This window comes from Epargyreus clarus, unplaced genomic scaffold (genome assembly GCF_041222505.1).
Source record: "Epargyreus clarus isolate Ecla_fem2 unplaced genomic scaffold, WU_Ecla_fem_2.2 ptg000032l, whole genome shotgun sequence".
Lineage (NCBI taxonomy): Eukaryota > Metazoa > Arthropoda > Insecta > Lepidoptera > Hesperiidae > Epargyreus > Epargyreus clarus.
In genome coordinates this window covers 3,147,538-3,174,319 of record NW_027332237.1, presented here as the reverse complement: position 1 = coordinate 3,174,319, position 26,782 = coordinate 3,147,538, and the positions used below count along the sequence as shown (strand labels likewise).

Genomic DNA, 26,782 nt, shown 5'->3' with positions numbered 1-26,782 from the left:
CGAAAGAGGATCGGGCTACAAATTCCTTATCGAGATATACGCGTAATTGTGCTGTGATTAATATGTGCAATAGTTTTATTGTTGTGAATTTATTACTTGTCAATTAAACTTCGTTTAAGTGTATTTTTTTTATTTCATTGTGTGCGTTTATTATTTGTAAATCTTTTCTTTTTAATACGTTTTACGACCCTGACTTCTGGCATATTAGTCTAATTGTTTGTCATTCTATAATTTCATTTGCACATGATTTTATTGAACAGTTAGGTAGTTGGTATGTGCCTTTAGTATCCTAGCGACAATTTTCTTATATTGCACTATACTCAATATTGAAAATATTACAATTTGCAAAGCATATACGAATAAGTGTTAAAATACAAAGCGACTCTGCAAAGATGACAGCTTCTTTGTTTAACAAATATCAAATATTGTGATTGCAAAGTTGTTTAGTACTTTAAGTAGGACATGAGAATTAAAGGTTATCACATAGAGATAAATGTTACTTCAAACAAACATTATAAATGAGCAAAGATTAAACAGTTAAGTACCTTTCTTGACCGCGTTTAGGTTTATTCTTTAATTAAAATTTTGAAAAAAAATATGGCCGAATTAGTAATCGCTAGGTACAAACATTAGTCCAAAAATATACTTAATAACTAGCAACACTTTATAATTCAAAACAAAAGAGGTTATAGCGTTAATATTTAAATTATCTGTATTTATCCACAGATTGCAAACACTATGAATCATTGTAATGTCAGTAATATGTAGTATTTTCCCTAAAAGGTTATTTCCTGGTATGACACCTACTATAAGTAATTATGAGAGATAATTATTTCTCCAAGACCTACATATATGACCTACTATTTGTAAGACAAATAAATAAATGTCTTATATAAGAACTTATATGTTTTCTTATTCAGTGGTACGATTTAAGCATTTGTGTTACTTAAATTACTTGTTACCACAAGTAATTTAAGTAACACAAATGCTTACCATAGATTAGTAAAGATTACTCACTCCGAACTAGAAAATGTGCCCAGTTTTGAGAATTGAAATACTTGCGTAAAAAAGTTTTGCCACGTCTCCGTGCTAAAATATTCCTAAAATATTTGAAATAATTATTTATTTATTATGTAAATTCATGTAAATTACGCAGTATTAGTTATTTATTCGTAAATTTTCTCTAAAAATGTTTTTATTTGTCAAGAATTCAAAAAAAGAACTTACGATAATAAGCCATTTGTGGCTTCATTCAATTTCAAGGCGGCGAAGTATCTTTACTAATCTATGGGTACGACTTGCCTCGTCGGGTAAATCTTACAGATCGAACATGTCTACAAAAAATGTATTGTAATATATCAAAATAATACTGGCATAGATAAATGTCTTTGCAATGTAATACCCCTGAGGACTAAACTGGAACACCTCGAAAAAGTATGTCTCCCTTACCACACCCTTCAAACCAGAACACAGCAGCGCTTAAGATTACTGTTATTAGGCACAAATAGGTGTGGTGATGCCGGCGGAGTCGAACCACAGAGAGTTCCATCACGTTAATAATACGTATGTGGTACAATATAACCGACTCTCCCCTACATACATAATATGTGCCACTTATTCATACAATTACTAAAAATATTTAAGGTGCACTATCTGTCAAATTTATAGTAATAACTAAATAAGTATTCTATTAAAATATGAAAATAAAAAACAAACACATCACAACATTTATTTAAACATGCAGCAACAATCTTAGATCACTTCCCGTGACGGTACAAAAAGTTATTAGTTTCAATCGCGTACACTTGCACCCAAAAGTTGTAACCACGGAACACAGTGGGGCTGTATAGATCAACAGATACGAATTTTTCGCCCACCCCTCCCCCTACTAAATACACTTCACCTCGTTTATCCTCCCTCAAATCAAGAATCTTTATGGCGTTAATAATTTCACTTTTCGAACAGTTGACAGTTATTCTTTCTGAACGGACCCATAGCGCTGGGTTCTCTTGATGTACTTTATCGTAAATTAATTTGGAGTTTATATCTGGATATCCGAGAAATAAGTCGTGAGAATTTCCGTAAGAAATTATTAGGAGAAACACAATTATTTGAAGTTTTAGAAACATTTTCAACGTCTGTCCTTACAAATGTTTGTGACAAAAATGTTTGTGGTACAGAACACGGTAGCATGAAGGTTTGCCAATAAAATTGACACCCATTCGTGAAAATATTACTTCTATGAACGTTTTTATGGTGTTAGTAAGGGTAAGGACAGATTAGTGCGGTATGATGTAACACTCGTGAGTAATACGTGTATTTTGTAAATTGTGCGAATTCCTCAAACACTGTTAGATTACGTTATACTAAAATACTGTTCATTGAAGTGCCTAAAAATTGGTTTTCCAATTATTTTTCAATTTTCAATTTTCTGGTTCTAATATTTAACGCACCATTAAAATATATATCGATTATATTTGACGCAATTAGCGTTCCAGTACACATGCTATTTTTACCATCGATTATTTAGCTGCTTTTTTGATGCCAATAGGTATTACTATCGTTCAAAAATAATTTAACAAAGTTGGACACTAACCTAGCCCTTAAAACCAAGCGGACTGCATGCTCGAATCCTACAACAATCATAAAAAATATGTAAATTACTAGCTGACCCGGCAAACGTTGTGTTGCACTATAAATAAAAAAAATGTTAATGGTTAACAACCCTTAGGGGTATGAAAAATAGATAGTAGCCGATTCTCAGACCTACTGAATATGCATATAAAATTTGGTGAAAATCGGTAAAGCCGTTTCGGAGGAGTACGGTAACTAACATTGTGACACGAGGATTTTATATATAAAATATATAAATAAAAAGTCCAAAAACATAAATTATAGTCCAATCATAAATTACAACGTATCACACAAATTTGTAACCAACCTAACATAAATAAACGTAAAATACAATAGAGATTTGTTCTGTCAATACGAGCCTAATAAACATTATGAATCAGATGCTGTAAGCAAATTAGAATAGAAGTGGTAAAAAAACTAAATATGTCCATAAAAACTTGACAGAATATCGAGAAATCGCATATGATCTCATTGTTGTTGACTTCTTACTCTTTATAAGCGAAATACGCTTCTGAATTTACCCATTGAGTATTAGATTTTCGTTTTGTTTTAACCTATACTTTTAACAATGTTAAAAGAACTAAGTTTTGTTTTAATCGTATTAGCATCGGTAGTGAAATGCAACGATGTGCGCTTAGGAGTAATAACACCCCAGTCTAGAAAGATCTACAGTGAGATCAAAGAAGCCGATCCAGCTCTGTGGAAGAGGACAGATGATGTAATAATCAACGCGCCGGGAAATGAATTGATATCTGCTGTCTTTGTCACCGACCTACGGGATGATAAAGCGGGTGAAGCTTATATCGAAAGTGGGGGGGTTGGGGGGAAGAGTGTGTCTGTAGGGCTGAAAAGTCCGTCGATACTAAGAGGGTATAAGTTCCTGATAGAGGTCTACGGGAATGATCCTAGCTTGAGGTACTACAGTAAGGGTGGTTATTCGCAGTACAATGATGACAGTCAGTACGCGAGGAAGTTTTAGTTTTAGAATGTTTTGTGGTTAATAAATATTAATTTGTGTACATGTGTTTTATTGCCGGCTCTATAATTTTGTTCTATGGAAGCATAGATAAGTATACATATCTCACCGCCTTGTAATTGGAGGAAGCCATTTAATGGCTTAAACGGCTGACAATTCTGTCAGCCATTTAATAGCTGTCATGGTGTAATTTATGCGGAACAATGCCGACATGCGCAGTTAAGTGGTGCCAAAACACGAAATCGAAGAAAAAGTGCGGAGAGATATCGTTTCATTCGTAAATGATCTAAAAACTATTTTCTTTTAATATTTTTCAAACACGAAAATAGATGACAGTGACAATTTCAACTGTCAAAACTGGTTACATTTTCTTGTTACGTGTGAGTAATCTTTACTAATCTATGTATGGAAGTTAGTAGAATTATAATAGTATGGTTCGACCCAGGATATACCACCGCCAAAATAAGTTGTTACTAGAACCATATAAAAAATCACAGTTAAGTTTTATCTGGTCACGATAAAGATGTATGAAGTTAAATGTATCCTCTAAAGCAGGCAATCGCGGGTGAAAAGCCACTAGTCGTCCAACTCTTACTTTTAGACATATATCTCTTGATATACATCAGCTACAGAGCAATGCACACTTAATCGAGATTTACACGCCGCGGGAATCTACCCAAGACTTTATTGCTATCAATTAAGTACTAAGTAAACATCATACATGATCACTTTACCTTAAATCTTTCTCTTTAGTTACCTTGGAATAAAGAACAATAGTTTTCCGAGTGACATCACTATGAGGATGATTCAAGTAATTTCCTCCAATTCACACTTCACACGTAACATTTTATTTATGGATATGTTATGTCGTCATTTTATAATCGTGTCTCGTTTGAATTGAAAATACTTTTCTTGTGATATTGGTTTTAAACCTCCACCACACTTATTTCTGTCTAAAACTGTGTTAAACGCTGTGTTCTGGTTTGTAGGATATGGTAATACTTGTCCCTGTAGTCTCGGGACTAGAATAGGGCTACGATATCCCTTGCCTGTCGTATGAGGCGACTAAAAGGGGGCTTCCGGGATTGCGGGCGGCAAGAGTAGGAGCTCGAACCGTCCAGCAAGTAACCCCGGGAAGGACGACGGTGTGTGTGGCCGCATATCGTTGTAAATACTAGGTGTGTGGGAGGCGCGTAAACTGCTCCCCCAGGGAAGAGCCCGATTGGGGCATCGCGTTCGGAGGACTCCGGTTGTGTTCCATCGGAGATCCCGGAGTTCTCCACCAAGCGCCGAGGACGGCCACCGGGGGTTTTAGTGCGGTAAAAATCCCACATAACCCGGCGTCGCTCCCATATCGTCGGGTACCATTTAAAGGTTTCCCCCTCGAAAACAAAAAAAAGGGTATGGTAATAATTATTCGACGCGTTTCAATGTATTCGTCAAGAATAGGAACTATGACCGACCCCACGTAGGATTTTTTTATCCGGGGTTGATTGCAGATGTCCATGGGCGGCACACTACATTACATTAGGTGGACTGCATGCTCGTATGCTAGTTCTATATTATAAAAAGCCCTTCGGGGTTCGACTTTGGTTCTTAACACAACCGATGTTTGGTTCTGGTTTGAAGAGAGATCCTGCCAACTTAGTCATAATAACGCATTTCTAATAATCAGGAGTAACTGGGATTTTTGAATCCCCTTGCTTCCCTGTGCAATACAAACAAATTCAATCACATTTTTTTTCACTATACTTAGCTAATTTCTAATACTCACAAAAGTTTGAAAAATCAACCTGAGATTCGAACCTCGGACCGTCGATTGAGAGGGAGTATTGCAAATCATTAGGCTATCATAACTTCATTGACATTTATGTGCAATATTTATTATGATTTTATATATGTTCAGCTTAAACAAGCCTTATCATAACTTTCCTTATGACTCATGAAGTTGCATGTAGAGATTCAGGGATTCCCAAACTTTATTGCAATGGAAAATGTTATTTACTTTATGCATATGTTTATACATAGGGTTATTGACTTATTAATATATGAATTGAATATAAGCAATGATATTTTTTGTGTATATTATGTAATTGGTCTTAGAATGAGAAGGACTAGGCCATAGTCCACTGCGTTGGCCAAGTGCGTATTGGTAAGCTTCTCATACCCTTGATAACTTTTTTAAATATCCCTCGAGTTTCCTCACGATATTTTCCTACACCTCTAAAGCACGTGATCATTGATTTATAATACATAATATGCACATAAAAAATCAGAAGGTGTTTGGGATTCGAACCTCGGACCTCTCAATCGAGAAGCTTCAAGGTTCAACCACTGGCCTACCGCAATCTTGCCTATTAAGGGAAATAATATAAAAGAAAGAATAATTCTGATATTCAGCAATGTGTACATATATCTAAATATAAGTACCTATGTATGCCCAGCTGTGGGATAAAAATGTGACCTTATCTGTTAAGATCAAACAATTTGAGAAGCTCTGTCTTCACTTGAAAATTAAACAAATATACGCTATCAATTAAAAAATATTAGCTGAGATTTTTCTATATAAAAACAAGGTTGTTTGTCTGTTTGTATTGCCTGGCGTCATATGATACATCTAGATCGTGATGGATAGCACCTTTGTGATTCTGTTTACCTGGACGGGTTTATGCTGTAATGAAGCAGTTTGGCTAATTATATTAATATTTTAATAGCGTTTTTGGTCGATATCAACAACGAAATTTATAACCGTTATTCGAAAACTATATTTTTATTTTATAACGTAAGGTTTCATATGCAGTAATAAGTAGTTTGACTAATTGGAAAAGTGGTTTGTAGCATTAACGATATTGATAGCCGTTATTCATAAACGGTTGTTTTTTTTATATAGGACGTGACTAGCAAACGAGATTGCAGACAATATAGTAATTGGTTTCAACCTGCTTTTTCTTATAATATAAGAGTAGCAGACGAGCATGCAGTCCACCTGATGGTAAGTGGCTACTGCCGCCCATGGACATCTGTAATCAATCCCAGATAGGAATAGATATTCCTACCTGAGGTCGACCACAAATGTGCTGCTACCCCTGAGGACTAAGCTGGAACGCCTCGAAAAAGAATGTCTCCCTTACCACACCCTTCAAAACGGAACACAGCAGCGCCTAACACTGCTATTATTAGGCAGAAATAGGTGTGGCGGTGGTGCCGCCGGAGTCGAACCACAAAGGGTTCTACCACCTTCCAACTTATGCTTATGGACATCTGAAATTGCCACCATATGTATATCTAGAATTCGTTCTATCTGAAGCTGATCATATGCGATCCTAAGACTAAGATGATCGCATCATAATAATTTAGATGGCATTTACAATTCCTCGCCCTCCAACTGAAACTACTTCAATCTAGAAATAGGTATGGCGGTGGTATTCAGACGAATAACATTGGTTCTACCAATTCACATGGTAGTAGATCATAGCATGGTGATATAGACATAGAAACTGGTTACATGGTCAACCTGACCACTACAGTGATTTGTCTGTTAAGGAACCGTTATAATTATTTTATAAAAAACTAAATATCGCATACGGAGTACCATTATAATATCATTATAAGTTCAAATAAAACGTAATATCATTCTGACCCGATATTCTTATCAGCTAACCGCGTAATTACTTCGTGGTTACTTGTAGCATAACGCCATTCCGTTCTATATAAAACAATACAAAATCATATTAGCATATCAGTGTGAAACGAACGAACGAAGCAATATGCGTGCTCTAACCCTACTTGCTCTACTTTGTGTGCTGGCCTCTGCGACCTCCCAGAGCCATGATCTCGTCCTCGGCCAAGCTACATACGGTGACGTCATCATCTTCAAAGTCAACGAATACAAATATGGCTTCCCGCTAATAGTCAGAACCAGTATCATCGAGTACCCACTACCAGGGCAACATAACTTCGCGTACATCAAAGCTATCTACATTAAGGACCACTACCTTGACGGGAATGGAGGTTATCCGAGCATTTCTGCTGGGGGAGTTGGGCAGCGCTTCGTGAAAATCAAGCTTAAGAGCCAAAGGAAGCACGGTTTTAACTTCACTATCACAATTTATGGAAGATACGCGTAAACTTCATCAAATTCCTGTGGTATTATAGTGCCCTGGTACTTTGCTGAAAGAAATGCTGTGCGTCAGTTTGTGATTATTTTAAATTTATTGTTATTATTATTTATTAAATTGATATTTTATTAAGACTGTTATCAAAGAGTTTTATTTATGGAATATACGTAATTAATGTATTTTATCCGCATCGTAATTAATTGAGATTATACATATAACGATCGCGTGTAAGTATTTTCTATGCAATTAAAATTCTTTTCGACTAGAAATTTAAATTTGTTACCAGATTTAATACAAAATAAATATAATAAAATTATTAGATAAAGATGCAAATATCGCATAACAATTATATCACACATAAAAAAATGTTTATATATTTTTGAAATTTGAGATGGAAATAAATCTTTTTCTTGTAATCATTAATGACTGTATCTGATTTTGTTACCCAAGTTAGGTAGGTAATGTATTTCGAGATAACTGTCTCATTTTGGCATGCCCTGTAGGGCATTTTAACATACTCCGGTTGCGTTCCTTTGGAGATCCCGGAGTCCTCTACGCAGCGCTGAGGACGGCCACCGGGGGGGTTTTAGTGCGGTAAGAGTCCCACATAACCCTGTGTCGGTCCCAAGGCATCGGGTACCTTTTGAAGGTTTCCCCTCGTGAAAAATAAAAAAAAAACATTTTAACATACGTGATATCATTAAATTCTTTTAAAACGTTATCTTTAAACAGTCGGGTTATTGTTTGTTCTGTATAATAATTATGTTTATTTTATTGGTAAAGCTGAATAATTGTTGCCTAATTAAATTTTTCGAAGGTATTTACATTGTGCAATGTGCATGTTATAAGGAAGGAAAACATCGCAGAAAAATCATCTCGCCTGAGAGTTTTATAAAAATAATGTTTTCCAAGGTATGTGAAGTCTATCAATACGCAATTGGCCAGCGCGGTGGACTATGGCCTAATCCTTCTCATTCTGAGAGGAGACCCGTGCCCAGCAGTGGGACAATATTGGATTAACGGACAATATTGGACATATCTTCATGTCATTTATTTTTCAAACGTCAACATACGTATACTTACATTAAACTAATACTCAAAGAACCTGCGTTTAAAAACATAACCTGACATGCATGTAACTAAAAATTTCACATAAAATTTATTTATATCACGGCGTGCGTAAATGGACGTTTTACGCACGCTTCGCGTGCGCAAAACCCCCATTTCCGACCCCGTAATATAAAATTTTATACAACACGCGGACGAAAAATGTTTTTCTGACTCGTGTGATTGCAGTCCTCGCCTGCGGCTCGGCCTGCAAACTCACACTTGTCAGAAAAAAATTTTTCGTCCTCGTATTGTAATGTACTATTCTTTCATTGAATAAAAGTGTAGTGATACAAATATAAAAGCTAGCTATACAGTACCGCAGAGTTATTATAAAACTAATAGAGAACAACATTTTTGATGCACATTATATTCGTCTATTTCGAACCGTTTAGTCACCGGTAAAGTATCTCGTCTTCCCCAATTTCCGCTGACTTGATATACATATGCCATTATTTTTTCTCTCAACTTTTTTTCAATTATAATAAAATAGGGTATATTTTATAGTACTCCTGAATAATATAGCTTTCTGATTGTGAAAGAATTTTCATGATCGATTCAGTATTTCCGAAGATTAGCCCTTACAAACAAACAAACAAACAATCAAAGTTAGGTACAAAGTTTACCTTATATTCGTATAGATTATTTTAATAGATATATGCGAAGTATTTGAGAAGAGAGTTCAATTTAAATTCCAAAAATCGAATTTTAAAATAATAGGTTCTCTTACACTGTTTATCAAGAGTAATAGCTTTTCCAGCGTAGATAAATTTTTAAAAGCCCTTTTGTTCGGAGTTCATTTTTCACGAATAATCCACAGATTAATAATAAATTGATTCGGCCGACAGTGACCGAATACAACCAGTGAGTCTGTTGATACTTTCAGAGTTTCTACTCTGAGTACTAACGTCAATTTTAACAAAAAACTTTGACAAAGTATTCAAGTAGAGGATCTTTATTTATATGGTGATTTTGATGCCCGTTTTTTCGCCGATCTAGTCAAATATTTCCAATTTTCAACTTTGTTTTATTTACTTTTCCAAGAAATTCCAGCTTAGTCCTAATAGCGGCGCACCTGTCACCGACCTCAGGTTGGAAACTATCAATCTGGGGTTGATTACAGATTTCCATGGGCGCAGTACCTACTCACAATCAGGTGGACTGCATGCGCGTCTGCTACTCCAATATTATAAAAAATACTTTAATTAATTATCTCAGCCAATTAATAAAAGAAAGAACACTATTAACTATTAAAATAACATTTAGTAAAAGCGCATACATTTACCAATAAATATTATGTAAGTCCTCATTTTTTTTTTCAGTACGCAATTTTTAAACCCCATGCAAACAATATGTACATACTTTTTATGGAAAATTGTTTTTAGGAACTGTTACATCTTTTCCTAGATATTTAACCATCAGCAAACATTTTGACATAGACAAACTATAAGATAGTTGTGCAAACAACATCATGTAGTTAGAAGCTGACTTCATAATGATTTATTAGATTCATTTGTTCTGTAATGAAAGGACTATATACATAAATACTATATTTAATGTAGTCTTTTGTATGTGCTGCTATTGATGTATTTCTTATTATATGATTCCAGGGCCGGATTTAAGGGAGGGCAACCGGGGCGGCAGCCCCGGGGCCTCCACAAAAGAGGGTCCCCACTATAGAGACGTCGGATTTTTTTTAATTCCGACTAGTAAACACTAGTAAAAGAAAAATATATATATATATCTTTTCCTTTGATCTTTTTTTCGCTGTTTTACCTTTATCTACAGTACTTTGTACAAACATGAATACTAGAAGAATCTACCTGCGTTTCACAATAAAATGTTTATTGAAAAACTCAACTGAAAAAATTGTTCATTTTATTCGGAAAATATTTGGGGCCAGGGGGCCTCCACTGCTTTGTTGCCCCAAGACCTCTAGACCTCTAAATCCGGCCCTGTATGATTCGATGATGATAAGAGGATTCTTATCTAAGGTTGCCACTCATTATTGACGCAGTACTATTTATAAGCAATAACCTAGTAGTGAAGAAACTAGGCTCATTCATTCGGGGTGTCCCAGGTTCAAATTCCAGGCACGTACGTCAGATTTTGCAAAATGTGCATGTGAGAAATTAATTATCGGCTTAAACGGTGAAGGAAAACATCCCGAAGGAACCTGCATACATGACAAATATTTAAAATAATATTCAAATCATCATCAATCCATTACTGTCCCACTGCTGGGCACGGGTCTCCCCTCAGAATGAGAAGGATTAGGCCATAGTCCACCGCGCTGGCCAAGTGCGTATTGGTAGACTTCACATACCTTTGAGATTTTTTTCTTTTTATAAATCTCTTAGGTATGTAGGTTTCCTCACGATGTTTTCCTTCACCGTTTAAGCAAGTGATAATTAATTTCTAATACGCACATAAATTTGAAAATCAGAGGTGCGTGCCTAGGATTTGAACCTCGGACCCCTCGATCGAGAGGCCTCGTTTCTTAACCACTAGACTATCACTGCTTATGTATATATAAAGTTTACCAACTTAGCCAGCGCGGTGAACTATGGCCTAAACCTTCTCATTTTGAGAGGAGACCCATCAGGCATAGATTTCCACACGATTTTTCTATTCGCCGTTAAAACAAGCGATAAATTATTTTAATCTAAATATATATAACTCAAAGGTGACTGACTGACATAGTGATCTATCAACGCACAGCCCAAACCAGTAGACGGATCGGGCTGAAAATTGGCATGCAGGTAGATGTTATGACGTAGGCATCCGCTAAGAAAGGATTTTGATCAATTCTACCCCCAAGGGGATAAAATAGGGGATGAAAATATTACTTCGTAACGCGAGCGAGGCCGCGGGCAAAAGCTCGTACGCACCTAACTTCAGCATAAAAAGCAGAATTTCAATCCACAATTATATTGCTTAAATTACTCGTAATCTAAATATACATATGAAATTCCCTACAGATGTTCTAAGAAAAGATAACGTTGTTTACAGAGCACTTCTTATAATAACGTCAAAATAAATATTATCATTCGACTTCGTGTAAGTAGCTTCATCTAATATTTTGAATGAGATTGTAATGTTCTGGGAATTACACGTCATCAGAATCTACAACTATATAAACAGGCAAGGGGTGTCAGACTTATTGTTTCGGTTCAGTACCTTTTTGCTTTCTATTTGTCGTTCGATATTTTTTGTTCGGTAGTTAAATAACTTAATTATTTTGAAATATTTATGATTATGGTAAAATTACAAGCTTATAATCATACTAGCTGACTCGGCAAACTTTGTCCCGCCTCAAATAGAAATAAATAAATAGATATTTATCAAATATATTTCATATAAAACATAACCTATGTTACTCGTGGATAATGTACTTTTCGAATGGTGAAAGAATTTTTAAAATCGGTCCGGTAGTTTTTGAGCCTATTCATTACAATCAAACAAACAAACAAAGTTTTCCTCTTTATAATATTAGTATAGACTATGCGATTAAGAGAGATGTGATATGACTTATTTTTTAACACGTTAGCTGCGGAACGCGGCTTAAAACACTTCGTCCATGTCTGGTCGTTATAGCGGTAAGAAAAAACTTTAACTTCTCTGTGGTGCGAGAGGCATAACTTCCGTCTGGTTCAGTGTAGGAGAGTGATAACTATATGTTTGTGATGTGCTACTGATTCCTAGTTCTATGGTACACCAACCTAATGTCGGGTTTGTTAGACCTCGTGCCGCACTGAACAAATAATAATGCTAACACAGTGCGGAACGAGGTTGCGAACGCCTGGTTTCCCCACGCACCTCGTACCGCACCCCACGCTAGCTTCACGTGGTTGGTGTTGTGCAACGCAGTCGAGGCTGTCTTTGTGTTGAAAATTATCATGTCGAAACGTCGCCGAAAAAAGTTGATCATGGAGGAAGATGAAGAAAAACCGGTTGAAAAATCTGAGCCAAAATCAGAATACAGGAAGATATTTCAAAAACAGGTAAGTCACAAATATACTCTGTCTAGGCGAAAGTCCAGTAGTGAGACTTGGCAGGCTAGGCGTATATCCGTATAGTAAGAAATTACATTATAGATAATTACGTTTCCTGTTATGGTTCAAACAAAAGTTAAGTAGCTACATTATTGATAGGAAACGTAGGCAAAATCGTTACCGAGTATTCCGATTACTCTTTACCCTAATCTACTCGCTCCTTCTTTTCAGAATCCACTGCAAAGAAAGCACATCATATCGATAAGGGTCCAAAGAAGAAGAGATGTGTCGGATGCTACGAAAAACTCCGCACATTCTTGACATGTCGTGAGGCAGACAAAAAAACCAAAAAAAAAATCTCACGGAATGCACTGTTTGCAAAAAACCTTATTGTCTGAAATGTTTCAATGAAAAACATCCATAACTTTTCCCCTTTTTGTATTCATTCTGTCCATAACGTTGATAAATAAAAACAATAAAAAAAAATCGATATTTATTTTCCCATCACTAACTAAAGTTAGCGCACCATAACATAGCTATAATATGGCCATAATAATAAATTAAAGAAATGCTTCGCTCCTTATTAAGGTTAATTGACAATATTCTAATTTCGGAATAAAATATTAAGGCTTTGGATTGCATAAGTAAGGCTAAGTTTTGGAAATCATACAAAATATGTTTCCTGTGAGTTTAGAAAAAAGTGTTTATTAATTATTATTTTTTTTTCCTAAAAAATATCTGGCAATGAAAGACAGAAAGAATTAAAAATAAATCATGTGTTACATCGGCGCACGCAACTTGGTCTAATGCTAAAATTACAACTGTAATCTGATTTCCCAAACACGCCAAAAACAATGTGGAGATGGCATCTGTAAAATACCCCAGATAGAATTAAATTCCTACCTGAGACGCTTTGGAAAGCGCACCCACACACCACACCCACAGATGCTTTGGAACTTAACAGATTAAGTTAGAATTGAAACCAATTGCAACACGCTTCAAACTGGAACACAGCAGCACTTAATAGTACATAGTGGTGCCGTCGGAGTAGATAAGTTTTTACCTCCTTAAAATGTATACTAAGTAAACATCTACACGTTCCCAGCGGTACAGATTTTTCTGTACTTTCCATTACTGCGTTACGAGTTGTTTTAAACCTCGTCCTATACCCGACATTGTGGCGGCACGAGGCGTATTAAATCCCACCGCCCGAAGGAGACTAAAATCCTTTTTTTGGCGCCAAATAAGATAAAATGGACGGCTTTTGTCTTGATTATTATTAACAATGAGTTGATTAACCTAGATCTGCCACCGCCCTTGGTCAAATTAGTTAGTTTAGATTCTATGGGTAAAATAAAATGTGGGGTCTAATGCACCTCGGCCCGCACTGAAAAATGGCAGGTTTCGATATAATTTAGTGATGGGAAAATAAATATCGATTTTTTTTTATTGTTTTTATTTATCAACGTTATGGACAGAATGAATACAAAAAGGGGAAAAGTTATGGATGTTTTTCATTGAAACATTTCAGACAATAAGGTTTTTTGCAAACAGTGCATTCCGTGAGATTTTTTTTTTGGTTTTTTTGTCTGCCTCACGACATGTCAAGAATGTGCGGAGTTTTTCGTAGCATCCGACACATCTCTTCTTCTTTGGACCCTTATCGATATGATGTGCTTTCTTTGCAGTGGATTCTGAAAAGAAGGAGCGAGTAGATTAGGGTAAAGAGTAATCGGAATACTCGGTAACGATTTTGCCTACGTTTCCTATCAATAATGTAGCTACTTAACTTTTGTTTGAACCATAACAGGAAACGTAATTATCTATAATGTAATTTCTTACTATACGGATATACGCCTAGCCTGCCAAGTCTCACTACTGGACTTTCGCCTAGACAGAGTATATTTGTGACTTACCTGTTTTTGAAATATCTTCCTGTATTCTGATTTTGGCTCAGATTTTTCAACCGGTTTTTCTTCATCTTCCTCCATGATCAACTTTTTTCGGCGACGTTTCGACATGATAATTTTCAACACAAAGACAGCCTCGACTGCGTTGCACAACACCAACCACGTGAAGCTAGCGTGGGGTGCGGTACGAGGTGCGTGGGGAAACCAGGCGTTCGCAACCTCGTTCCGCACTGTGTTAGCATTATTATTTGTTCAGTGCGGCACGAGGTTGCGAACGCCTGGTTTCCCCACGCACCTCGTACCGCACCCCACGCTAGCTTCACGTGGTTGGTGTTGTGCAACGCAGTCGAGGCTGTCTTTGTGTTGAAAATTATCATGTCGAAACGTCGCCGAAAAAAGTTGATCATGGAGGAAGATGAAGAAAAACCGGTTGAAAAATCTGAGCCAAAATCAGAATACAGGAAGATATTTCAAAAACAGGTAAGTCACAAATATACTCTGTCTAGGCGAAAGTCCAGTAGTGAGACTTGGCAGGCTAGGCGTATATCCGTATAGTAAGAAATTACATTATAGATAATTACGTTTCCTGTTATGGTTCAAACAAAAGTTAAGTAGCTACATTATTGATAGGAAACGTAGGCAAAATCGTTACCGAGTATTCCGATTACTCTTTACCCTAATCTACTCGCTCCTTCTTTTCAGAATCCACTGCAAAGAAAGCACATCATATCGATAAGGGTCCAAAGAAGAAGAGATGTGTCGGATGCTACGAAAAACTCCGCACATTCTTGACATGTCGTGAGGCAGACAAAAAAACCAAAAAAAAAATCTCACGGAATGCACTGTTTGCAAAAAACCTTATTGTCTGAAATGTTTCAATGAAAAACATCCATAACTTTTCCCCTTTTTGTATTCATTCTGTCCATAACGTTGATAAATAAAAACAATAAAAAAAAATCGATATTTATTTTCCCATCACTAAATTATATCGAAACCTGCCATTTTTCAGTGCGGGCCGAGGTGCATTAGACCCCACATTTTATTTTACCCATAGAATCTAAACTAACTAATTTGACCAAGGGCGGTGGCAGATCTAGGTTAATCAACTCATTGTTAATAATAATCAAGACAAAAGCCGTCCATTTTATCTTATTTGGCGCCAAAAAAAGGATTTTAGTCTCCTTCGGGCGGTGGGATTTAATACGCCTCGTGCCGCCACAATGTCGGGTATAGGACGAGGTTTAAAACAACTCGTAACGCAGTAATGGAAAGTACAGAAAAATCTGTACCGCTGGGAACGTGTAGATGTTTACTTAGTATACATTTTAAGGAGGTAAAAACTTATCTACTCCGACGGCACCACTATGTACTATTAAGTGCTGCTGTGTTCCAGTTTGAAGCGTGTTGCAATTGGTTTCAATTCTAACTTAATCTGTTAAGTTCCGAAGCATCTGTGGGTGTGGTGTGTGGGTGCGCTTTCCAAAGCGTCTCAGGTAGGAATTTAATTCTATCTGGGGTATTTTACAGATGCCATCTCCACATTGTTTTTGGCGTGTTTGGGAAATCAGATTACAGTTGTAATTTTAGCATTAGACCAAGTTGCGTGCGCCGATGTAACACATGATTTATTTTTAATTCTTTCTGTCTTTCATTGCCAGATATTTTTTAGGAAAAAAAAATAATAATTAATAAACACTTTTTTCTAAACTCACAGGAAACATATTTTGTATGATTTCCAAAACTTAGCCTTACTTATGCAATCCAAAGCCTTAATATTTTATTCCGAAATTAGAATATTGTCAATTAACCTTAATAAGGAGCGAAGCATTTCTTTAATTTATTATTATGGCCATATTATAGCTATGTTATGGTGCGCTAACTATCATAAATTTAATGAATAGCCCATAATTATGTATATCTGATAGCTTGAGTCATAAAACTGGTGAAAACGAAACTTGAAACTTAATAAAGTATAGCTATAAATTGGTTCAGCTGATTTCGTCTAAAAATAAATATGGTAGCATTGCCTTTGATGTGTTATCAAAATGTGATTCGAAGGTAGAATCCTCTGTGGTTCGACTCCGGCGGCACCACCGCCACACCTATTTCTGCCTGTCCGTCCGGTTATTCCTATATTATAAAACAAATAGAATAAAATAAAGTCTTACTTCTCTATTAAATCATACATTTCTCTTGTTCCAGCAACATGGGCCTCTTAGAGTTCGAGAAGTGGTCGAACCAACCCGACCTATTCTCAGACAAATCCCGAATGTGTGCAACACTCCGAGGTTTGACTCCCGGGCAGCGTCGCGTGTGCCGCCGCCACAAGGACCACATGCCCGCGGTGGGCGCCGGCGTCAAGCAGGGCATCACGGAGTGCCAGCACCAGTTCAGGAGCAGGCGCTGGAACTGCACCGTCACCCCTGATGAGACTGTGTTTGGACCGCTTACGCTCATCGGTACGTATGTTTTATGATGCCCTGGTAGTTCAATGTCCTTCGATATCAAACGAGCATGCAGTCCACCTGATGGTAAGTGACCACTGAATTGGATCACTGACACTGATCGGTATGTTTTATGATTTCTTGGTACTTTGATTTTAATCGGTAGAAAAACAACTTGCACTTTCTACCACATCTGTGATCAACCCCAAATAGCATTCGTGTTCTGCCCGAGATCTTGCTATCTTGAAGACTAGTTGAAACGCCTCGCTCTCTACACTCACAACCCCACACTATAATTCCCTGTATATTAGTTGCCATGTTCACACACATTGATAAATACACAAACACCCAGGAATCTGAATTCGTCGTTTAGATATCTGTCTGGCCTGAGATCGAATCCGAGACTCTCTGCACGTCAGACATTTATAGTAACTGCTCCACGACGCGGGGCGTCGGGTCGTATGTCCCTTACCAGATACTTCAAACAAGAACACAGCAGCGCTTAACACTACTGTTATAAGGCAGAAATAGGTAAGGCGGTGGTGCCTTCTCTATATTCAAGCCGCCTCGTAATATCCTTCTAATACAAAAAAAGAAATAATATAGATATGAATATATAGCCAAACTAGCTGACCCGGCAAACGTTGTGTTGCCATATAAATAAAAAAATCAACCCTTATCACTTAGGGGTATGAAAAATAGATAGTAGCCGGTTCTCAAACCTACTGAACATGCATATAAGTTTTGGTAAGAATCGGTTAAGCCGTTTCGGAGGAGTACGGTAACTAACATTGTGACACGAGAATTTTATATAGCCAAATAAAATACACGAAATAGCATAACATCTTGTTAGGTCCTAGGAAGTTATTATTATACTTTATGTTAGCTGTTACAGCGCTTTTGCGAATTTATTAGGACCTTATCTTGATATAAGCCAGTAGGCGTTTCAGAAAATAGTATTAGATGTTAATTTGTTCTGCGATTTACGATAGGTTTCAGTTTACGACAAAACCTTGACTTCTTTAAGACGGCATAAATAAAATTTGAGCTTGCGGCTTTATTTTTATTTTTCTATTAATTGACATGTTCATTCTTTCATTCATTTATTATTTATTTTTATAATCAATAATTACTAATTGTACTATTATAAATAAATTATTAAAATTTTATTACATTGTAATTAACTATCTTTTAGCTGGATATTTTGTGTATTTTTTTATTATAAATTATGTATGAAATAAATAACATTACAAAAAAATTATATTGAAGCAGCTAGCAAACATGCAGTTCACCTGATAGTAAGTGGCTACTGTCGCTTATAGATATCTGTAATCAACTCCAGATAGAATTAAATATTCCTACCTGAGGTCTGCCACATATGCGCCGCTATCCCTGAGGACTAAGCTGAAACGCCTTAAAAAAGTATGTCTCACTTACCACACCCTTCAAACCAGAACACAACAGCGCTTAACACTACTGTTTTTCTAGGTGTGGCGGTATGAAATAGCACTTATTTTAGAAACAATTATCCAACTAATAATATATTTATAGAAGATTAAATATTTATAGATAAAACAAAAATGTAGATAAGACCTAAGTAAAGTAAGTTCTCGAGACTCGACTGGTTCTAAATCTCAGTTAAGTGAAGCGAGCTCTCGACAATCTGATTTATACGCTTGTTGAAACCAATGAGCCTTCTTACACGCTTTTTATTAGCTTCACCTGTATGTTTGTTTGTATGTTTGTAACCGACTTCTTTGGGCGCGATTTTGACCCACTTTAAACGGCCAGATTTCGTTCAAACTTTGTAGATTTATTTCACAATTATACTATTTACTGTTCCTTAATTGATTCCTAAATTCATTTAGATTTTCTACTTTTTAGTTAATTTTATCATAAAAGCGTGTTTTTTAGTTTTTTGAACTATATTTATATTATTTTATTTATCTGAACTAATGAAATAATGCGGTATCTTATTTTTTCGATATTCTTTTGTTTGTATCCATATTTTTTAGCGTAGCGCGAGTTTAGTATTTTTACCCGACTGCTAACTGCGAAGGATACTGTTTTTTGCATGCCCTTAAACTCAAAAGGCTTAACGGATTTCAACATATGTGGTGTCTTTGAATTATATTAATTTATGGGGTGACATCAAACACAATTCATTTTGAAAAAAAACCTGACCCTGTATTTTTAAATCTAACGTCACAGTTTTTATTAAAAATGGCTAAATTGTCTCTGAGTCTCCGTATGTAAGAAATAGTTTAATTTCGTAGAGTCCAACCTAATTTTCCCATACGCTTACTTATATTGTTCACAAATTGATCGAATCTTTCTTAAAATTGTTTGCCAATATATGCAAGATCACAAGCGGGAAGACTTTACTCGCAGTGCCTGTATCCATTACCTACTAAAAAACGTTTTTCACAGCATCCCGGGAAACAGCGTTCACACACGCGATCACGGCAGCGGGTGTGTCGTTAGCGGTGTCGCGAGCGTGCAGGGATGGTAGCTTGTCCAGCTGTGGGTGCAGTCGCGCTGCAAGACCCCGGCATCTTCACACTGACTGGGTGTGGGGCGGATGTGGTGATAACCTCGAGTATGGATACAAGTAAGTGCAACTACTAGGATACCAGATTAAATAGAGATAGGTATAAACTTAGTTATAGGAAAATACGAGATTGAAACTCGGCTTCTTAATCGAGGGTATGAGGTTCATGGGGTAGGTACCAACACACCACAATTTTTTCACAATTATCTATGTGTTTATTAGAAGTTAATTATATATTGCTTAAACGGTGAAGAAAACATCATGAGGAATCTTACAGGTACATACTTAAGGTTCTCAAAGGTTTGTGAAGTCTACCAATTCGCACTTGACCAGCGCGGTGGACTATGGCCCAAATTCTTTTTAAATCGAGAGGAGACCCGTGGCCTTCAGTGGGACAGTAAAAGATTAAAGACACGTATACCTACAATATTATAATAAAAATCCTATAAGAAGTCAATAATACGTATTACGTAGTCCTATACATTAGCTATGCTAGCATGTCCAAATAGGTGATGCGGTATAGTCCGCGTAAAACTGATAGTCAACTCTGAATATAGAAATGGGTCGCGTCGTCATAGCAAATTGTAGGTATGACTACACCTGCTCGCAACAACTTCAGAGCGGACTGGCAGTTTGGCGCAGACTATACCAACACATTTATCAAATAGATCTAACCTACTTATAAATATTAATTGATTTTGATACGCGTGTCTTTTTTATTATACAATGGCCAAAAATGCTATTTCATTCAAAGCTGTTTTCTTAGAAAACTATTCTAGTGAACTAGAAACTAACATCACCTCCTCTAAGTTATGCGTTCCTAGTACAAGCTACTATGATTCAACTACACTACTACAATCTCTTGAATATGTTGAAGTTGCCGCCTAGTATTAGGCTCCAACCAAACAGAGGATCTAATCCGAATCAGATATTCAGGTACCAAATATGTCTAAAAGTTCAATTTTTTAGATTTCAAATTCCTTTTAAACGTAATAATTTAATTTCTGTTCAGAAAACACATTCTTAATATACAGATTATACTTCATTTTTTTGAAACCTCATCAGGAAAGATACAAAATCCTTCAAAGTATATAAATATAGCAGAAATTTGCAAATGAAACATATACAGTCAAATTACTTCCTGATGACCAAGGAAGAATTAGGACTGAGTTCTTGTTGTAAATGCTTCTATCCTACCTTCAAGTTAGAAGACTTAAAAATAATTGCAAAAAATATAAGACTTAGAATTATAGTGTTTATTATAATCGGCACTATTAAGCAGTAATCTATAGATTATACTTATGTCGAATTTACATGTAACATATGCCATAAGTGTTTAGAAAGCCTTTTCGGATATCTGATTCCTGGTGTTTGTTCCCGGCCTAACACGCGTCGCACCACCAACCCTACAACATTGAAACGATTGTATCCCTACGCTGATACATACATTGAAAGCAAGGCTCCGCCCATTACGCTAGCTTAACTGACGCCGCTATCAGTTTATGCGAGCCTAGTACTTTTCCCCCACTTTATCGAAGAAACTTCAACGGTGAACTTACCTTAAAGAATACTTTAAAAATCTTTCTAGAAAATCAACGAATTCCTTTCTATTCATTTTTGTAGCCATCATATTTCTTTTTCATACAGAAAATGTTTCACCTGAAATTTTGCCAAGGTTGTGTGGAAAAACTGAAAGGTGTGCCGTGCCGTCTCACCTGAAAATATTGACTGTTTGTCGCACCTGAAAATTTCTTCAGGCACATCCACCTGTACCACCTCGTACCTGTGTACCAGGATAACAAAAACCGGACGAAGGTAAAACTTACCTGTTTGCTACCCACACATACACCCTACTCCATTCTATGTATTGGCAATGTGTGAGTCAGTTGTGGATTTTTCTCCACCTGAGTTTCCTTGAATGTGTAGCGTTGAAGTAAATTGTATTTTCTTTCTCGTTCTCTCCGGGATAAATCTCTATTTTCTTCTCTCTCTATAAAGTCTATTCTACCTATTCACGTACGTGCGAAATGTGGGCGTGTATCATGAGTTCTCTTTTACTCTTCGTACAAATTTTTCACTCCTCTCTTCTTACCTGAAATGTAAAAGTACTTGCGTAGTCTTTTCCCCGTAGAACGTTTAACAGTTTCATGGTAAAGTCACACTGCTGTAACTTTTGTGTGCGTGTACCGAAGCTGAAGATTTCAGGTAGAAAAGTGACATCTACTAAGTTCCTTATTTCCTTGTACCCAGGTGAACGATAAACACAGGTGAAAATTACGTGGTTTTTGTAAAAATAAAGCAATCGTAATTGATTTACTTAAATTGATATTATTTTAAACAATCACAAAGTTATATTAATAATGTAGAGAAGTGGTCATGTCATTCTACAAAAACGAACGACGTCAAAGATATTGAAAAACAATTTATTTATAAATTGAATTAAATCATGAACAGGGTTTATGAAGGTAAGGTAATAGAATTTTCAAGTAAATGTCACCTCTCACCATCATTACTCAGCTGTCACAAAAGCTTCACGGATGTCAAAGTTCGGTTTAAGACAGGTGGGGTACCAGGCGCCCATAATACGCAAGGAAAATGGTTGAAGAGCGTTTCAGGACCGCAGTATGGGTTCTCTGTATATGTCCTTAATGCTTAGTTTAGAACTTACTTTGAACTGTTCTGGTATACAATAGAAGAAATGTTTGTTTATTTTTGTAATAAAACTATTTTATGATATAATCTATTATCGTTAATCATTTTTGAAGTTAAAGTAATAACCAGTTAGTTAAAACGGATTGTTAATAATCGTTAAATACGGCTTCAGCCAATTTAATTAATTTTTAATCAACGTCAATTTAAATGCTCATAAGTAAAAGTAATTTAGAGATGTACCGATTTCAGCAAAACTTAAATATTAATAAAGAACTTTCACTTAAAGTATTTTATTTTTCAACTATTTTTTATATGTCTTCATAATACAAGCCATAATACAAGTCAGCACAAAATAATGTCGCCGCTTGATAAGAAATTCATGAAAGAAATTATGTCCTAAGTTCAGAATACTTCAGAACGTCCGTGAAAAACGTTGGAGCTTTCACGACGAAACGAACTCCTTACATCTATGCGCCTCTTGTACACTTTCATGCGAAAGGTCGAAAATGCTAACACCGCTGGAAAAAAAACGTAATACTGAAAAAAATATGTAAAAAAGCGTGTAAAAATACTGAAACTTTCACTGCTGAAAATGAGAAATAGAGGCGTATCGGTACTAAAAATTCAAAACCGAATACTTATTGAATATTTTTAAGAACGTCTTCTTTATTATTCGTGTATTTTCTATAAATGTTTGTACCCTAATCAATAAATATAATAATCATATATGGACAACAAGAAAGACAACAAGAAAATATGATCGATGTAATAATCAAAAAAATCTTGGCAAGTTTCCCTTAAAACGCGAAATTTCCTGCATATTTCTTTCCACCATACCAGGGGAGCAAGAGCAGAGGAAAGAAAATGTTACTCTAATCACAAAATGAAAACTTTCAGCACCGTTTCAGGATTTTCTATTTATAACTTACATTTATTATTCCATGTAGTATCCACATGTATTTATTTAATTTGATAACCATCAACTTATTTTAATTGTTTATCATAAAATTATCTCCGAATTGTATTTAAAAAAATCTCACGTAAGAAAAAAAGAATGAACAACGGAAAAACTCGCTAGGAATTTCCCAAGATGCAGCTTTGAAAAAATTCATGCCTTAGTTACTAGGGTTTCATAAAATACACTGGATATAGGACAAACCTAACACTAAGCCAAATTGCAATTGAGTGAGTGTTAGATACGTATGGACATGATGGGCGGAGTTATATTACCCATGTGTGTGTGCGGAAAAGCTCTTTGTAGGCGGAGCTTTAAGGTTTTTTATCAGCCAGTTTTTAAAAAAGCTTTACGGCATTTGGCCGTTTGAATTTTCTGTATTAGGAGACCATGATTTCTAGAAGCTAAAGAATGTTTGGTATGTGGGTTTGAAAGAAAATGGAATGTATCCCCTCACAAAGGAAAATGTGTCTTTTCACTTCATAAAGGAGATTTTCCCGCACTCGAGTATTTTTCTCACCAGGCGAATACGGGGTTGGAAGAGGTTGTGAGGAATTCGGGTAATGCTTTGGGCATGCGTAGACGTGAGCAAGCTTCAAAGATAAATGCCGTTCTTAGTGCTTGCATTTTTCTTACTATATTTAAAAATAAAATATTGTTTAAGTTTCATTTAATTCTCCTTTTATATAAATATTTTCTCAGATAGATCAAAATCCTATACAATAATTATATCATTGTTATTGTAGTAGTATTTTTCCAACTTTCAAATTTAAATTAAATCCCAACTACAAATTCACAAACTATGTGACTTTGTATGACTGTATTATTTTTATTTTTAGAACTTTTTATATCACTGAGTTTTACTTTACTTGTGACATTATGAAGTATTAAAACTTCTTTTCGTCTTTTCGCCATGGCGTTCTTACTAATATGAATAAAAGTCCTGTACCCTTGGGAATTTTTGAGTAAGAAAATTTTATCAATCGATCGATTAATTCTAATAAGACAAAATACAGAAGCCATAAAGTAACTTAAAGTTTATGATAAAAATCTAAAGTTATTTTTCATACAGGAAAAACTAAGTAAAGTGTAAGTTAAGTCAAGATATAAGATAATCCCTGTAATTCCTCTGACTACGTCAAGATACTACTACAGTCCATTGTAGCTCTAGAATACTTTGCTTTTCCCATAAAAATATTACGTGACTCCCATGTTTTTCTTTTATCCGTATAAATCCCAACTTAACTCCGGATAACCCGGATTTAACACGGTTTAAGCCTGCTTAACTGCCACATCAACTACTAGGCTCGCATAAAGCATAGGAGGTGTTTAATCCGTCCCTTAGCGGTTGTTCCTGAAAGCCCAAAGACGGGCATAAATGTTAAACTCAAGTAGTTTTTTATTTATTTCATGAATCTTATAGACATTTATTTGTAAATATTGTATTAATTAACAACCAAACAGATGTCTCTTTACGAAAATATTATAATACTAAATAAAGTACTTACAATGGGTAAGCAAAAATAAATTCTACGTAGACACAAATAAACTTATTTTGTTACGACAGTGTAGGTGCTACGAATCGATAATCTCCCCTCGTAGAACCGGCGTAGCGATAGGCGTAGCATCCACGAAAATTGTGTGACGTATACATTTCCCGTCTCACTCTGTACGTCCTTGTCTTCGTAACACAAACTTTCGGGAGTATCGAGTACCAGGCGTATATCATACAGTTACGGAAAAGTTTGCAAGGAAAGTAAATGACGGGTTGAACTTTTCAAAATTAGTAAGGCACATTTCCTGAGATAAAACAAAATATAGATATCTTAATTATTATTTTTAAAAGATATAATTTGTAAACTTCGTACTAATAACATTTTATTTAGAAGTATCTTTATATAAATCAAATTTCAATGGACTTGTATCGCAAAGGTATAAAGTTTTTAAATGTGTCCGTGAGATAAAATTGCAAGATAAAGTTTACTTCTTACCGCGACCAATAAACTATTACAATAAGCTTTTGCTCATTTTCACCGAACCAAAATACAAGAAACCGTTTGTAATTTTTAAGGAAGTAAAGACGTTATTTATGACACACAAAATATAAAAATTAAAACGAGGCCTATCAAAGTCATGGAGATTTAAATCTATAGTCCACAGCGCTGGCCAAGTGCGAATTGGTGCTCACTCTATCTCACTTCACTTCAATATTTTTTTAAGAATTCTAAGGCATATACTCAAAATGTTTTTCGTTATCGTTACTAAAAGTCACATTTAATTTTTAATACGCATATATTTTTTATAGTTTAACCTAACGATTAGGCAGACGTGCTACCTGATGGAAAGTAGTCAACGCCGCCTATGGACATTTGCAACACCAGACGAGTCGCCAATGCATCGCCGGCTTTGTACGCATATCACTTTGAAAATTTAAAAAATGCGTCTGGAATTCGACCTTTGGACCCCACGATTGAGAGACTGAGTTTCAATTGCAGTGATTTCAACCTCTCATTCACCAATCTATTACCAGGTTCACAGAAGGCTTCGTAGACATCAGAGAGCGGGAACGGAAGGTGAAGCGAGGCAGCCGGGAGCAAGGTCGGCAACTGATGAACAGGCATAACAATGAAGCTGGGCGGAGGGTATGACTTTATATCCTTACCAGGCTTGAATAAGTTATCAAGTCGAAAATGTTTTTCATTGCAGCTATTTGTAGAGAGAGTTATTTAAAGTTATTTAGAGTTTTAGAGTTATTTAGTAGAACCTTTATCTTTGTTTATTTGTTATAAATGAAGCAATTCTTATTTAATGGTTAATATAATTAAAAAAATATATATAAATGTAATTTGTATACGTAGATCGACTATCCTATCTAACGATATCCCGTTAACATGAACATAACATACTCCATAAGTTCTACATATAAGCAACATTGACCAGGATCTCATAATATTATGTATCTAAGTCGTAATAAGTAACTTAGGCTTATAAGGCTGTTTACATGACAGCATAATTTACTATAATCCTACATTGAAGCGGGGTCTAGGCTGTACAAGTTATAAATTCAGCAAAACGGAGTTTTATAGACGGATTAGTGCGCGTTCGGATAAAATTTATGGCATTTTTAGGGTACCGTACACGAAGGCTAAAAACGGAACCCTATTACTAAGCTTCCGTTGTCTGCCTATCTGTCACAGGGTTCTATCTTTTGAATCATAGATAGACATTTAAAATTCGTACAGTGTATTGCTATGGTCACTATAACAAATACTAAAAATTATAGTAAGTAGTAATACTAAAAATTATAATTACGTATTAGTCCTAGTAAGTTGAAAAAATGGATCCGTACTCCCTATACAATAAAAGTATTTATCGGCAATTTGTTTTATCTATTGAATCGTAATGAGAAGATAGTTTAAATGTTCATAGCGCATTTACTC

General features: G+C 35.7%; 1 protein-coding gene across 1 annotated transcript in view; it reads left to right on the top strand.

Moving 5' to 3' along the window:
• LOC140755084 (protein Wnt-5b) overlaps window positions 1-26,782 on the top strand; it is a 67,088-nt gene that overhangs the window by 28,058 nt on the left and 12,248 nt on the right. Inside the window, exons 3-5 of the mRNA XM_073090280.1 lie at window positions 16,943-17,199; window positions 19,615-19,795; window positions 25,873-25,984. Coding sequence (XP_072946381.1) covers window positions 16,943-17,199; window positions 19,615-19,795; window positions 25,873-25,984 — 550 coding nt within the window. The remainder of the gene's footprint in view (window positions 1-16,942; window positions 17,200-19,614; window positions 19,796-25,872; window positions 25,985-26,782) is intronic.